The 14,333-nt window shown below is 42.0% G+C and overlaps 2 protein-coding genes across 4 annotated transcripts; one reads left to right on the top strand and one right to left on the bottom strand.

The window, feature by feature from the left end:
* The first annotated feature begins 2,191 nt into the window (after window positions 1-2,191).
* Window positions 2,192-2,818, top strand: LOC130835275 (olfactory receptor 10J3-like). Its single transcript, XM_057706726.1, has one exon. The coding sequence runs from the start codon at window positions 2,192-2,194 to the stop codon at window positions 2,816-2,818; it is 627 nt and encodes a 208-aa protein (XP_057562709.1).
* A 5,615-nt stretch (window positions 2,819-8,433) lies between these two features.
* Window positions 8,434-13,873, bottom strand: FCER1A (Fc epsilon receptor Ia). Of its 3 annotated transcripts, none has more exons than XM_057750418.1 (5): window positions 13,799-13,873; window positions 13,350-13,370; window positions 11,986-12,240; window positions 10,267-10,524; window positions 8,434-8,794 (listed from the first exon to the last, which is right to left on the bottom strand). In XM_057750418.1, the coding sequence occupies exons 1-5, from the start codon at window positions 13,860-13,862 to the stop codon at window positions 8,595-8,597; spliced, it is 798 nt and encodes a 265-aa protein (XP_057606401.1). In that variant the 5' UTR covers window positions 13,863-13,873; the 3' UTR covers window positions 8,434-8,594. The 3 variants fall into 3 exon arrangements, with proteins under 3 accessions (XP_057606401.1, XP_057606410.1, XP_057606416.1); XM_057750427.1 differs by having other exon boundaries at window positions 13,350-13,462; window positions 13,799-13,837; XM_057750433.1 differs by having other exon boundaries at window positions 11,986-12,232; window positions 13,350-13,462; window positions 13,799-13,837.
* Window positions 13,874-14,333: the final 460 nt, after the last annotated feature.

Raw genomic sequence — 14,333 nt, 5'->3', positions numbered from 1 at the left:
AAGTGGAATTAAGTTATAAGAATAACCTGGATGAATTTCAAATCAAGTGTGCAAGTCTAATGAAAACTGTGATTTTATAGTGGTGGATTCCAAACTATTGCTTTTAACCTAGAAACACAATCTGGAAGTCACTGAAGATTAGGCCTAAATATATTAGCTGGGTGGTCTACCATGATCTAAGGGAGAAGTAAAATGTTGGGCATCTTCAAGAAGGGGATTAGAAGCAAAAATGAAAGTCTTATTCTACCTAATCCATACCTGTGTTGATATAGTACATGTAGCAGTACATGGTTCTGATCAATGTCCCTCAAGAAAGATTTTTAAAGAAAGATTTTTAAAGTCCATAAAAACAACTGGAAGGGAAATGATAAAATTTACAAAATCAAGGGTAAGATAATCGCAGGCTTGTTTACACTACCTAGAATGCTAGGCTGAAGCCTGTCTACCCCATCCAAAAAAAAAAAAAGAATACTAATAAAACTACTATTTATTAAAGGCTTCTCATATGTCGAGTGCTCTGTCAAACTCTTCAACTACATTAACCCATGTAATACCTGTGGCAACTCTGTAGAGTATTACTATATTCAATTTATAAATGAGCTTAAATATTATGCTTAAAATTTAGAGGGGCTACTGAAGGAATTTATGCAAGAAATTGCCATTAGCAGACTTTTTTTTTTTTACAATTTTTTTTTTCTTATTAGTAATGTATATATGACAATCCCAATCTCCCAATTCATTCTCCCCCAACCCTCCCTGCTTTCCCCACTTGGTGTTCATGTGTTTGTTCTCTACATCTGTGTCTCTATTTCTAGCAGATGTTTTTAACAAGAATTTTATGACAGCATTCGGGAAGAAGGCTTGGACTTGGACTAAGATCAACTGAAATGGGGGGATTAATTAGGAGACGATTGTAATCATAGAGAATGATGACGATGGTTGGAAGTTCGGTGTTGGTAAAAAGCATAGAGAGGAGGGAACAGAGTGGAGAGAAATTCAGGAGGCACTGTCTTCAGGATAGAAAAGGGAAGGGAGATAATTAGGATGATTCTCAACTTCCTTGATGGAGGTAATGGTTAAACATGGTGGGTAATCAGGAGTGGATATGGGTTTAAGGGCAAGGTTAACTCTGTTCCAGTATAATCTCCAATTCTGAACTGATGTGGAGTAAGCTCATTTCTATCCCCATCATAACTTGGAATATACAAAATTGAAGTGAAAAATAGAACAGCTGGTCCTTCTCTGATTAAATGAGTTTTATCTTTGCTCTCACACTATGAAAACCATTCTCTAATTGAAGTGACTTGAAGGGATATCCTCAGATTTATTCTAACCTCTTTCTTGCCTTTGACTAGAATTCAAGGAAACAAACTAAATAACTGTATGATCTTAGAATATATAGAAGTGCTCCCTTTTTTGAGTCTTTCATGATCACAGTAGATTTTAGAGCAGGGCTTAGGGAAATAAAGCCTAAGACCTAGGGTCCTGGGAAGGAGAAGTCACCAAGGATATCAGCCTTGGGTATCTTCTGTCTTTCACTTAGGTCACTGTTCCTCATTGGGGCTTAGGGGGCTAAATCAAGAGTGTTGGAAGAGGAACTATAGAGCTGGGCTTCTTCCTGGACCTAGACTCACCTCTGCAATGGCTAGGTAATTATTTCAACAAAACTGCCTTCTTATGTGTCTCTACTTTCCTTCTCAGATCTATCTCTGCCATCAACCCCAGGGTCCAAGTGGGGTAACACTTCTATAGCACTAAAGAAGAGGGTGGGTAAAAGGTGATGGCTCTGAGGAAGTGGCCAGCAGCTGAACACTGATGACCCTTCAGGTCTGGGGCATTGCTCAGAGGATGGACACATCTTTTACTGAAGGCCTTGGTCCAGCCTACTGTCTTTTATGATTAACTCATCGCACATTTCTTTCCTTTGCCCAGATCTAGACCTTCCTCAGTGCCAAAGCCAAATTCCACTGCTGTGACTGAGTTCCTCTTTGAAGGTTTCTCCCGCTTTGGGTGGCACCACAGGCTTGGCTTCTTTGTTGTCTTTCTGACTTTATACCTGCTGACTCTCTCTGGCAATGTCATTGTTGTGACTATTATTCGCCTAGACCGTCACCTCCATACTCCCATGTACTTTTTCCTGAGCATGCTGTCCATCTCTGAGACCTGCCACACTGTGGCCATCATTCCTCGTATGCTTTCTGGCCTCCTGAGCCCTCATCAGCCCATCTCTATCCAAGGCTGTGCCACTCAGCTCTTCTTCTATCTCACCTTTGGTATCAGTAACTGTTTCCTGCTCACGGCCATGGGGTATGATCGCTACATGGCCATCTGCAACCCACTACGGTATTCAGTCATCATGGGTAAAGAGGCCTGTATGCACTTGGCATCTGGGTCCCTGGGAATTGGCCTGGGTATGGCCATTGTCCAGGTAACATCTGTGTTTGGCCTGCCCTTCTGTGATGGTTTTGTCATCTCTCACTTCTGTGACGTGAGACCCCTGCTGAAGCTGGCCTGCACGGACACCACTGTCAATGAGATTGTCAACTTTGTTGTCAGTGTTTGTGTCCTTGTTCTACCCATGGGCCTGGTCTTCATCTCCTACATCCTCATCATCTCCACCATCCTCAAGATTGCGTCAGCCGAGGGCCGGAAGAAGGCCTTTGCCACCTGCGCCTCCCACCTCACGGTGGTCATTGTCCACTACGGCTGTGCCTCCATCATTTACCTGAAGTCTAAGTCCCAGAGTTCCCTGGGGCGGGACAGACTCATCTCAGTGACCTACACCGTCATCACGCCTCTGCTGAACCCTGTCGTGTAGAGCCTAAGAAACAAGGAAGTCAAAGATGCTCTGTGCAGAGCCATGGGGCGAAAGTCCCTCTCCTCTCAGTGAGGAGGCTTTTGAAGGCCTTTTGTTTCATTTCATAAATATGTGTTAATTTTAATGCTGTATCAATAATTCCTTTAAGTATGTGATCAACAAAAATAAACTAAATTGAATTGGGTGCTAAGACTGGAGGCTTCCATTTGAGCTCGTCATGGTTCTCTGTGCCCTCCTTCAGAGAGGATAGAAATGACTTGGTGTACACAAGAATATAGGGGAAAGATTTACCTGCCTGGGTCACTCATACCCATGTTCTGTCACTCCCCCATGCACACATCCACACATGCCCTGAGAATATGTTGGGCGTACTCCAGTAAGTACCCCAGTAAGTACTCCAGTAAGTACTCCAGTAAGACATAAACTACAGCAGAGTTCTGAAAAGCTAGTGAACGAAGTGTTTGGAAACCACCTCAGAAAAACCTCTGTTGTTGTTGTTAGGGATGTAGGAGTAATTTGTGCAAAATTTTTAACAAAAAATTGTGGAGACACATGCATGTCCTTTCCTGTGGACATTGAAGGCTTTCGAATAATCTGTTTTTGCTGCTTGCTCTATCCCATCACAGCCTGAGGAATCTTCAAAAGGCAAAAAAACAAAAACAACACCCACTCTCCAAGGGGCCTAACTGACCATTCCTGGAAATGAGAAGCACAAACTTGGGAAAGCAAAACATCATCAGCTGCGGAGAACACAGAGATGGGTTGTCCACAGTCCCAAGATGCCTAGGTGAGAAAACTCCAGTTTGGAAAGAAGAGCATACTGAACAGTTCAGTGCTTTTCATATCTCCAGCATGGGAGTGCAAGAGGATGGGGGCTGGAAAGAACCAAGCAAAATGTAGTTTCTTTTGCAGGGTAGACCTAAATCTTTGAAATAGTGTTATAAATGTAAGCACTTTACAGATTCTGAAATTACTTATTAATGAGCAGAAGTCTGAAGCTTGACTTAACGAAAAAGTTTTCCAGTAAGTTCCTAAGCTTTCAGAGGTTAATCTTCAGAAATTTTTTCTTCAATACTCCCAATTTAAAACCTGAGTTAAAAAAGAGCAGTTCATGTCTGAGCATCACAGAAGGTGAAAGGGAATGTTCTGGTCCTCTCTCCCACATCCTTCCACTCCACTCTGGCCTTCTGTACTGAAGAACAGGAATAACCTGAGTTTCAAAGCCAGCTCCTGCAGTCTCCAGAATCCAGCTGATCCCATGGGGTGACCCTGCAGGGGCAAGATATCATGCGTAAGAGGGTCATGAAGGTAGCTGGGTGCTGAGGATGGGACACGTCAGTGGAAATTAACACATCTTCTAAGTCAAGCCAACGTCTTGCTTTGCCAAAAACACTGGCGTGTGAAATCTGACCAGAGATAAAAGATATCTTTGCCTCTGTGGCTAGATTTCTAGAAATGATAGTTGGTTTATGTCTGTTAGGACAGCCAAAAAACAGTTACAAAAAATTTTTTTTCTTTGGTTTAGTAGTTCTGCTTTGTCTAGATAAAGCTGTTAGGTAAAGGTCTGGTGACCTGTTTCACGCGCTCTTCTATTTGAAATTGTATTTAGTGGAGGCTTTGGTGCAGGCCCTCTAGCACCCCACATTGATTCCGCAAGCCGCTGGGAAGGTCTTGGGCTGACAGCTCTCAGCTGAGCCCTTTTCACCTCCAAAGTCACAGCCCCTTCCCATGGGTAGGCTTTCCCATGACATATCTTTTTCAGGTTATAAAGATTAGCACCCTTTCCTCAATATAAGACAATTAGCAAGGGTCTTTCTAGCTCTGGGGCTCTCATGTGTGAGGTGGTTTGAGGTTTTTGCTGTGACTGCGTTGTATCTCCACTTCCCCTCTATCCAGTTCTGCTACTTTCACCCCCACATGGGTGCTGGCGCTTACACGCCCTAATAAGCTAGTCGCTCTCAAATCTCTGTTCCAGAGTTTGTTTCCTGAGGATCCCAACCTGCAACATGTCAGAATCCTATTTCTAGAATGGTGGTTGGCCAGTGGAGACCCCCAGTTTTCAGCCTTGATATGATCTAGTGAAGGTAGAGGGTCAGTGGTTCCTATATTTTAATTAAAAAAGTTCTTATCCTATTCACTGAATGACATTTACGGTGACTGTTTCGTCTGTGGCAGTGCCGTATTACCTTCTTAGAAACTGGTTAAAAAAATTAAAATTAGCATTTTCCTCAGAATCCATGAGAAGTCATTCCTTTGTTTTCAAAAATTTCTCTGTAAGCAAGTTCAATTTCATCGCATGCCTTACCTTGCAGTGAGGTTGCTCACCACTCTCAGTGATAGTTTAAAAATTGCGAATAACAGGAAAGACTAAAAGTGAGCATGTGACATTCCCGTTTTCAGGAAGGAAAAGATTGTGGGTGCTGTCAGCGATATAAGCAAGTGGGTTTGATAGTGATCCTGGGCACATTTATAGACTAACAGGCTTATGGTTGGAACATCATGAAAACTGATAAGGCCCCAGATAGGCACTTGGGCTTGGTAACGTACTGTCCAGGGCTGGGTGCACCACTTAAGGCAGGGAGATAATACTACTCTCTGAGTTTCTCTGGGGACCCAGACTGGCGAGAGAGCCTCTGCCATTCTCAGCATAGAGCCCCCATCTCTGACTTCAAGGACAGGCTCTTGTTGTCCCATTTCCCATTTAATGAGAAGAGAGAGAGAGCAGAGGCTTTCTTCAAGTACTCAATTTCCTGAAATATTGACAAGGTGTATCTTTGGTCTGAGTTTCCACTCTTGAGGTGGCCAGGAAAATTTGTCTTCCATTGGTCACTAGTAGAGAGCTACGAACTTGATTTTCAAAAACCAATCTGTAATTGTTGGGAGCTTGTGACAATTTGTGGCAGCCAATCTGGAAACGCAATCATAGAAAAGAAATTTGCTCTATGGACTGGCTGAGACCAATCTGGTAAGAGATTGAAGGGAACAGAGGAAGCCCCAAGGGTGAAGCTGGGGTGAATTATTTCTATTCTAATCATTTGTGTAACATCCATACTTCCTCTCTGGCACAGGTAGACTTTATGTATATTAAAATAAAAAGCACTTTTATAAATGCCATGTGTTGGGGGTCCACAAAATCCTCAGGACCTCACTGTGTGTTCCACATTGCCCATGGAACAGATGCATGGATATCAGAAAGAAAAAAGGTGGCAATAAATGGTAGACATAAGTCTGATATGAACCTGAAACTTAGATATGTGGAAAAGCACAGTGAAGGGAGAGACTAGCATGTGGAGGATGAAGGAAAAATTCACACTGGCGCTTCTTGGGGAACGTGTTCTGAGTCTTTGTGCTGAAGAGTCATCACATAGAACTGGGTTCCCACTTAACGAAGGACAAGATGTCTGGGCTCAAAGAGCTTAGAGACCCCCTACTCCACACCTCCCTTGTTACGAAGAAGAAACGGAATCTCAGAGACCGGCAAGAACTTGCCCCAATCACACAGCTAGTTAACAACAGCTTGAACTTCCAGGTTTGTGCTTTGTTCATAGTCCTTGCAAGCTGGGGGTGAGGAAGAAAATGGAGGGAAAAGTGAATTGTAACACTCGAGGACTCAGAAGATCCCTCAGAAGATGTATCTGCAGCTTATAAAGCCTGGACTTTCTATCCATGCTCAGTCTCTCTCAGTTCTTATCTCTGGGTCACTTGACCTCAGACCAAATAAAGGAGTAAGTACCTTGCTCTCTAGCCTGACATGTAGCTGTATGTAAAACACTGTGAGACAAGATATTGTTAATGAATGTTCTGTAAGGCTGTGGTCCCAAGGCTATAACTTATAACAGATCTCCTGTCTTTCCTTAAAGGTAGGGAGGTGTCCAAGAATAACACCGAAGAGCTTCCTGTAGGGACTTCGCCTGGCCTATTGTTGCAGGAAAAATCTCTTTTCTACTCACCAGGCCTCTTAACATGAAGCCAAGTGCCAAGGCTGCTCCCTGGGAATCTGGTCATTTCTTATCTCTCTGAAATGATTAAAAAAAAAAACAAAACATGGACAGTTTTAAGGAGGTTCACACGAGTGTTGGGGCCCAGGGTGGGCTACCCCTAAATATGCCACAACGGCATAGCGATTATTTGGAATTAAAATTACTTAAGAATCAGGGATGGATGGATTGGGGGTTTGGGATTAGCAGATGCAAACTATTATATATAGACTGGATAAACAACAAGGTCCTACTGTATGGCACAGGAAACTATATTCAATATCCTGTGATAAACCATAATGGAAAACAATATGAAAAAATATATATGTGTGTATCTATATCATCTATATCTATATCATCTATATCTATATATTTCTGTCTCCCTGAAAGTAGGAGATAAATCTCGCAAGTGAAAGGTGCATTCCTTGCGTCTGGAGGTAGGACACCCTTATTGCCAGAGAGGAAACTTGGGGCTTAGAAGCCTATGTAAACAAACCTTGTTACTTCTTTTATTTACCACCTCAAGCCCAAACTCTGTTTCAATTCTTCCTGAATTGAACACCCCAAACCTAAGCTCCTTTGTCCTGTCAATTGCTCTCAAAAGTATTGTTTCTTTGTCTAAAAAGTATAAAAGCTGTTTGCTTTGGCCACTTCTTAGGTCCCATTTCTATGAGACCTCCACATGAATTAAAATGTATTTCTTTTTCTCCTGCTAATTTGCCTCGTGTCAATTTTATAATTAGTTCAGCCTTAGGAACTCAAGAAAAGTTAAGGGGAAAATTTCCCCCACCTTGACACCAGATACCTATATTTATTAAAAAAAGCTTTAATAATTTTTCTCTGCTTTTTGGCCGCAAACATCCTTTGGAGAAAATGGACCTTGTCAGTCTTATGGATGTTTACAAATTTTCCCCTTAGTTCATCTCTTCCTTATGTTATGTTATTAATTGTTTGAAACAAGTAAACTAAAGGTGCTCTGAGGTCTACTGCCTGCTGTGAACTCCTGGTCAGCAATGATAGTATGTTGCTCTCTTCCCTAATGCTTTCCCCAGGCCCCCAGTATAACTGTCTCCATAAGCAGAGGTGGGCTGGGGCTGGGAGAGCAAAGACTGGGTCTTTGTCTAAGGTCTTATTCAGTCCTGGACTGTTTTCAGAGTGAAAATTATGATTATTTGCTAGAATTTCTCTAAGATGGTTTCAGGTGCTGTAAGAAGGTATACAAGATTTAAATTTGGGAAATATTAGAGAAGTGAAAAAATCACAGGGAAATCTTAGACTGAGCCTCATCCCCAGAGTCCAATGGCTCAGGCCTGCCCCGGATTCTGCCAAGAACTAGAAGCTCGTGATAGTAAGTTGAAGAGAGCATAAAAATGATCAACTTCATCAGCATCCTACCATCCTAGCATCTCATTCCTTGCTCACACACAATGGAAAGAACACTACAAAAGAGAACATTTCTAACCTAGAACTTCATGGTTCATGTCTCTAGAAGCAGAAAAGAAACTAGTAAGCCTCAAATACTTAGAAGTGTCATGTTACAGGGTTTCACACTTCTTTTATTCAAGTTGTATGTCTCTATTACAGATGCTAATAAATGAATCCATTCTTTTACTTATTTAAATGATGTTTATTGAGCACTTACTATTACATGCCATTTAACCAGTTTTGGCTGGTTTTATGAAGCAGTCTGTAAATCCTTGAGCACTTTCTGTGTATCTTGTGAGCTGTGTTTGACCATAAGAAGTAATTGCTAATGCCAGAAAGAAATAGCAATTGCACATATTTTTTGAGCAGTGACATCAGTTCTTTGGGGGGCCTCGTTTAGGCTGTGGGCCCATAAATTTGTTGCCTTTCCTGGTTCTCTTAATCTTCAAGAGAGAAGTGAACTGTTGCTGAGTCGAGATAAACAACACTGTGTCCACAACAAACAGAATCGCCACCAACAATGGGATAAGAAATTGTAGCCAGAAGTAGTCACTTTGGGAGCTTGGAGTAGAACCTGGATGCAACAAGAAACATCATTTGTATTAGGAACTGAAAAATGAGGTTAAGGGCGTCATCCTCCCTAGGAGAAGGACCTAACATGGTCTCTCATCTTCTAGCATGGTGTTGTATCCAGGAGCAGAGAGGAAACACTCATGAGTTTGGGTTCCTCAGTCTGTGCTCCCTGGAGCCCTAGGGAGTCCTGAGTATTTCCCCTACAACTCCTGTCTAATGGTTTGTCTGCCAGTGTGCCCAAGGGGAAAGGTCATAGGAAAGATGATCCCTTCCTTGGAGCTGACAAGACCAATGTCCACATATGATTCGGAGGTGGAAAGGAGACAGAGTGAGGGCAGGGGGTCGCCAGTGCTTTATTTCTCAATCAATCAAACAATCATCACTGATTGCATGTCTGTTGGGTGAAATGAAGATATTGGACTAGATCATATTTAAGTTGCCTTCCAATTCCACTGTTTTGTGATTCCGTTATTCTATTTACAAAGTACTGGGTTTTTTGTGATTATTCTAGAATTATAGAACCCTAGAATATTATAGCTAGAAATTACTTATAGATCACCTAGACTGATGGCTTTCAACACTGGCTGAATATTACCATTACCTGAAAGAGCTTTTAAATACTGATGCCCAGGCCTCATTCCAAACCAATTAAATCAGAATCTCAAGGAATGATATACAGCCATCATTTTTTTTTTTTAATTCCCCAAGTGATTCTAATGGAGTCTAGTCCAAACCCTTTATCTTACAGGTAAGGATACTGGAGGCCCAGCAACAATGAAATAACAGGTCTCAAATAAGTTAACATAGAACTACCATGAGAGCTGAATTCTGGCTTTTGGTCTCATGCTTTTTAAGATATTAGCATGAACAAAGTCCACCAAGCAAAAGTCTGATTTCCTCATTGCAAGGCAAATATTTCAAAGACTCCCTCTTTCATATGAAGTTTGGAAAGAGCAGCCTTTTTCATTGGCCAGGGAGGCAGCACACCTGCCTATCCTTTCTCATCAAGCCCTCTCTCTCATCTCCTAATTACAGGCACACAGCCTATTGACTTGTTGGTTTCCTTTCCCATCCCTCCTAGGCTAGAATAGACTCTTCAAGCTCTTTATAGCCTTTGTTCTTTCAACTTTGAAACTCTCTTTCAATTTGATAAATATAAGTTTCTCCCCAAGAGCTACAGATGACTTTGCTTGGGTAGTATTTAACAGTTTACAAATCCATTTCAAAAACATTGCATTTAATATTTATAAAAATTCCAGAATGTGAGCAGGTACTACTGTGGCATTGAACAAGTAAGGAATCGAAGACAGAGGAAGAGGGATCTACTCTACCCCGGGTCTCCTCATTGCAAGTCTAGTAGACTTCACGAGGAATCACAGCTGCCCGCATTCTACAGCTGCAGTCCCTTTAGGCTCAGCTGCTGTTTCTCCTTTCCCCTGCTATGGACGCCTCCCTTTTCCTTCACCAGCTTACCTTTTCTTATTGTAATGTTGAGGGGATCAGAGGCATAGCGCATCTGCTGAATTGTGCCCATGCAGTAATAGGTGCCACTGTCCTCTGCTGTGGCATTGGCAATGGAGATGTTGTGGTTCTCATACCAGTACTTGAGGGCTTTGCCATTCTTGAAGTAGGTCACCTTGGAGACATTCAGATTCCTCCAGCCGTGGCACCTGAGGAAGAGGGGCTCACCCTCTACCACCACCTCAGAAGAGGCCTGAAGGAGCAGCCAGTCTGAAGAGCATTCATGATGTTATTTATTTAACAAGAATAGGTAAAATAAAATAAATAATAAAAATAAAATTAGATAAAAGAAGTCATGCCAAGAATGTGTGTCGGAAACCTTTATCATTAATCCATTACTTGGCTCCTAAGGTCAATAAATAGGAAACACACAATAACGCTTACAGCCTGTCTCCTCTATGGATAAATCCTCTCTCCTCCTGAAAGGTAATTCTGGGACAACAATATCGCTGACATTTCTGATGAGCCCACCCGTGGAAGGTCTGAAACCCGGCATCCCGCTCAGCTCCATTGTTGCGTTTAGTCACTAAGGGGGAAATAAACCTACTCTGCGTGGGGAGTCTTAGCCTAGGGAAGTGTCTGTTTTGTTTTCTCTAACTTTATAGGTGCTTCCCAGTTCTATTAATCACAGTTAGCCCCCAACTTCCTCAGAACATGTATCTGAGGAAGTGTAATTATTGATTTGCTGTCCTGACTCTATACTTCAGAGGTCAGGAGCATGTCTGTTCCTTACATCATATCTCCAGTGCCTAACACAATGCCTAGGAGTCAGTAGGTGCTCAACAAATGTTTGTCAATAATAAGTCAGTAAAATATGAGTCAGGTTGTATGGCTAATGTCATTCTGAGCATCGAAAAGCATTGACAAAAGTAGAATTTTGAATGTAACCGTGGCTGGGTTGCACAAGCGAATTTTATGTAGGAGCAATCCTCTAGGACTTTTTGAGACTCTATGCCAAAGAAATAAAGAAGCTATTTTACACTGCTTTAGTTTCTATTTGGAATTTGTACATGGGTGTTGAAACATCTCTTTTCACTCGAGAGAAAAATACAAAATATGTTTATACTTTAAAAAATACTTAAAAATATGAAGCAAAATATAAATGACCTAGCCATTCAAATGAAATCATTGCTTTGTTTATTTAACATTTACGAACTAACCCACATATGACTGGGCATGCTGCACTAATTGTTGGCAGTAGGAGAGTGGTGAAGCAAACATAAGATTTGTTCCTAAGTAAAAGTAGAGGACATGAGGAATGTACAAGAGCTATCTTTCAAAATAAAGAGCGCAAGTTCATATTCAGGTTGTGACACATGGAAACTGCAGAGCAAATCTTTAAATCAAACCTTTTGATCCTATTTAGCATATACAGCTCTTTGCCATGTTCACACACCCAGCATGCCTTTTGCCCATATACCATGCATCTGTGCTTATGTAGAAAAGATAAAAGTGGAATAGAGTAGAGGGGCAACATTGGGAGATAGCCAGAATATTGAAAGAAGGCAGAGGGCAGACAGAAGGAGCAGAGGCAGAAGGAGAGGTCTGGAGAGAGAGACCCTGAGTCTTACCTAGGTGCCCTAAGCCTTGCAATAACGTGCTTTCTCCCCATCTCCAGATGGGCCATTCCACACATGAGAGGATTGAGATTTCCACAACCCTGGAACTTACCACTGATGACATCTAAGTATACAGGTTCACTCTTGTTAAATCCTGATTTTTCGCATCTGTATTCCCCCCTGTCCTGGATGCCTGCGTTCACAATATCCCAACTTGAAGTGATCACTGCCGAAGGTTCTTCGTTGTGGATCCACCTTGGGGAGTCAACTTCAAGGGAACTGTTCCCTCTACATGTAAGAGTCACATTCTCTCCTCTAAATATTCTGTTCCATGGGGGGTTCAAGGACACCTTAGTTTTCTGGATGGCTTCGAGAAGAGCAAATTGTGGAAAGAGATATAGAAGGGGAAAAAATCATTGAAAATTGTCAAGCCTCAAAAGTACAGATATATCAATAGTCAGACAACCAGTGGTCAGTATACACTTATACTGCTGGTGATAAGAAACTGTCCCAATTCCTAGGATTAAAGGAAGGAGGGAAGGGTGTTGTGGCCCCAGACAGCTCCCAACCTAGGGAGAAACATAGGACACAATTGAAGGATACTCAAAAACAAGCAAGCGAGTCTACTATGTGATATAGGGTAGCTCCCTCTAATTCTGGTTTTTAATTTCAATATCTGTAAATAAGGACTGCAGTCTCTTTTTGGGCCAAGATTATGTCTGTGATGTTCAACCATAGCTCAGCACAATGACTTACATAGTAAGTGTTCATTAAATATTTATTGAGTTGGTGAATGACTGAATAATGGATGAATTAAGGTATTGGACTAGATGAAATAAATGGTCTCTCCCAGCTCCAAATTTGTATGACAATATGAGAGTGAATATGGAGTGAAAAATATATGCCAATTCCAGAAGATAGTGAGAAGCACCAAGAGGATCAGTCTTAAAGGCTTTCGGGAACAAAGAAATGTGGTACAAGTTTGAATGGAAACTTTGAAAGTGGCCAGGTGGTGATGAGGAAGAGGTGATGCAGTCGAAAGAGAACTAGACTTGGATTCAAGGGACTTATGTTAGAATCCAGTCCTTTGTTAGCTGTGTAAGCTCCAGCAAATGACTTAATCTGAGTTTCAGCATCCTCAATTATAAAATGGCAATAATAATAACAGTGATGGTGATGTAAGAATTGAATGAGGTTACATGATAGTGTCTGGAGGAAAGGCTGAAACACTTAGATGTTCAACAGATATGATTGTTGGCATAAAAGAGGAAAGGGTAACTTGAGAGAATGAAGTGGTATACGGGAAGCTTTTGAATGGAAGAAAGAAGGAAGACGAAGCAAGGTGGAAGTGGATTGGACAGGGAAGAGCAGATTAATAATCATTAGAAAATGGTTGATGGGATGAAGGGAAAGAGTGAAGGGAGGGCAATTCCCAGACGCATTGAAATGCTGAGGGAACAGGGACAGAGGACTCACCTGCTGACATGCCATCTGGAGCTGCAAGAGTCCAGAGAGGATAAGTCAGTGTCTATCCCCAGCCTTCTGGACACCTGAAGACTGGGATCTGGGTATGATAATGAGGTCTACATCTGCAGAATTTTAAGGGCAAACCATCTTTTCAGGAGTCTGACCCAGGGAGAGAAGGAGCTTCCTTCTCTCCTCTATTGTTCCTCTCTTGCCCTCTGGGAGATGGCCAGCACGATTGCAAGAACTAGACTTTCAGTCCAGCTTCCCCCTTAGATAGTGGTCATCCCCACTTCCTCTGCTCTCCAGCTTGTCTTCCCTACAGAATCCCTGGGAAATGGCTCACGGTTTGCACACAGCCTAGAAAAGGTCACCAATGAAATTGCCAACTTTCCCACTCCAGCAGCTTCTGCAATCCAGTTTGGCCCTTTTTAGAGGTTTGGTAGCTGATCTCTACTTACAGAAAAGCAGCAGAGCTATCCACAGCAGGGCAGGGGCTCCCTTGGGAGTAGGCATTTCCTCCATGGCTGCCAGGTACCAACTGGGCTGGAGAGATCTAGGGCCTTAGAATGAGCTTAAAACCAAAAAGGAGAAGGAAATGTTCTCTGTTTCATATCTGGTTAACTCATCAGCTGCACCTAGGTTTGCTTCCTTCTCTGGAGATAATATTCAGAGCAGTGCCAAATAGGACAATTTTATATTCACTCCCATGCTACACTCTCCCTCCCACCTCTGTGTACACATCTGGAATCTAGTGGGAAAGAGGCATAGAGCTAGGCACACAGGCACAGAGTTTTCTTAAACCATCTATCAATGTACAGCGATTTTGTTTGCAACTTAGAAAAGTGGAGTGCCGGGGAGAGCAGAATAAAACAACTACAGTTTATTATTCAGCACCTAATATATGCCAGGCCCAATGAGAAATACATCTGGTATTTCATTCACTTCTCACAATAATCCTATGGAGAAGGTACCATTGTTATCAACATTTTATAG

Source organism: Hippopotamus amphibius, chromosome 1 (assembly GCF_030028045.1).
Source record: "Hippopotamus amphibius kiboko isolate mHipAmp2 chromosome 1, mHipAmp2.hap2, whole genome shotgun sequence".
Classification (NCBI taxonomy): Eukaryota; Metazoa; Chordata; class Mammalia; order Artiodactyla; family Hippopotamidae; genus Hippopotamus; species Hippopotamus amphibius.
This window is presented reverse-complemented; position numbering and strand designations above follow the sequence as displayed.

Bases quoted from the DNA above. Each gene is read 5' to 3' on its own strand.
- FCER1A (XM_057750418.1), bottom strand. From the start codon at position 13,862: ATGGAGGAAATGCCTACTCCCAAGGGAGCCCCTGCCCTGCTGTGGATA. The intron at 12,241-13,349 runs GTGAGTCCTCTG...CTCTTCTCGAAG, and splicing joins TCCAGATGGCATGTCAGCAG to CCATCCAGAAAACTAAGGTG. The intron at 10,525-11,985 runs GTAAGTTCCAGG...AATGCTCTTCAG, and splicing joins ATACTTAGATGTCATCAGTG to ACTGGCTGCTCCTTCAGGCC.
- LOC130835275 (XM_057706726.1), top strand. From the start codon at position 2,192: ATGCTTTCTGGCCTCCTGAGCCCTCATCAGCCCATCTCTATCCAAGGC.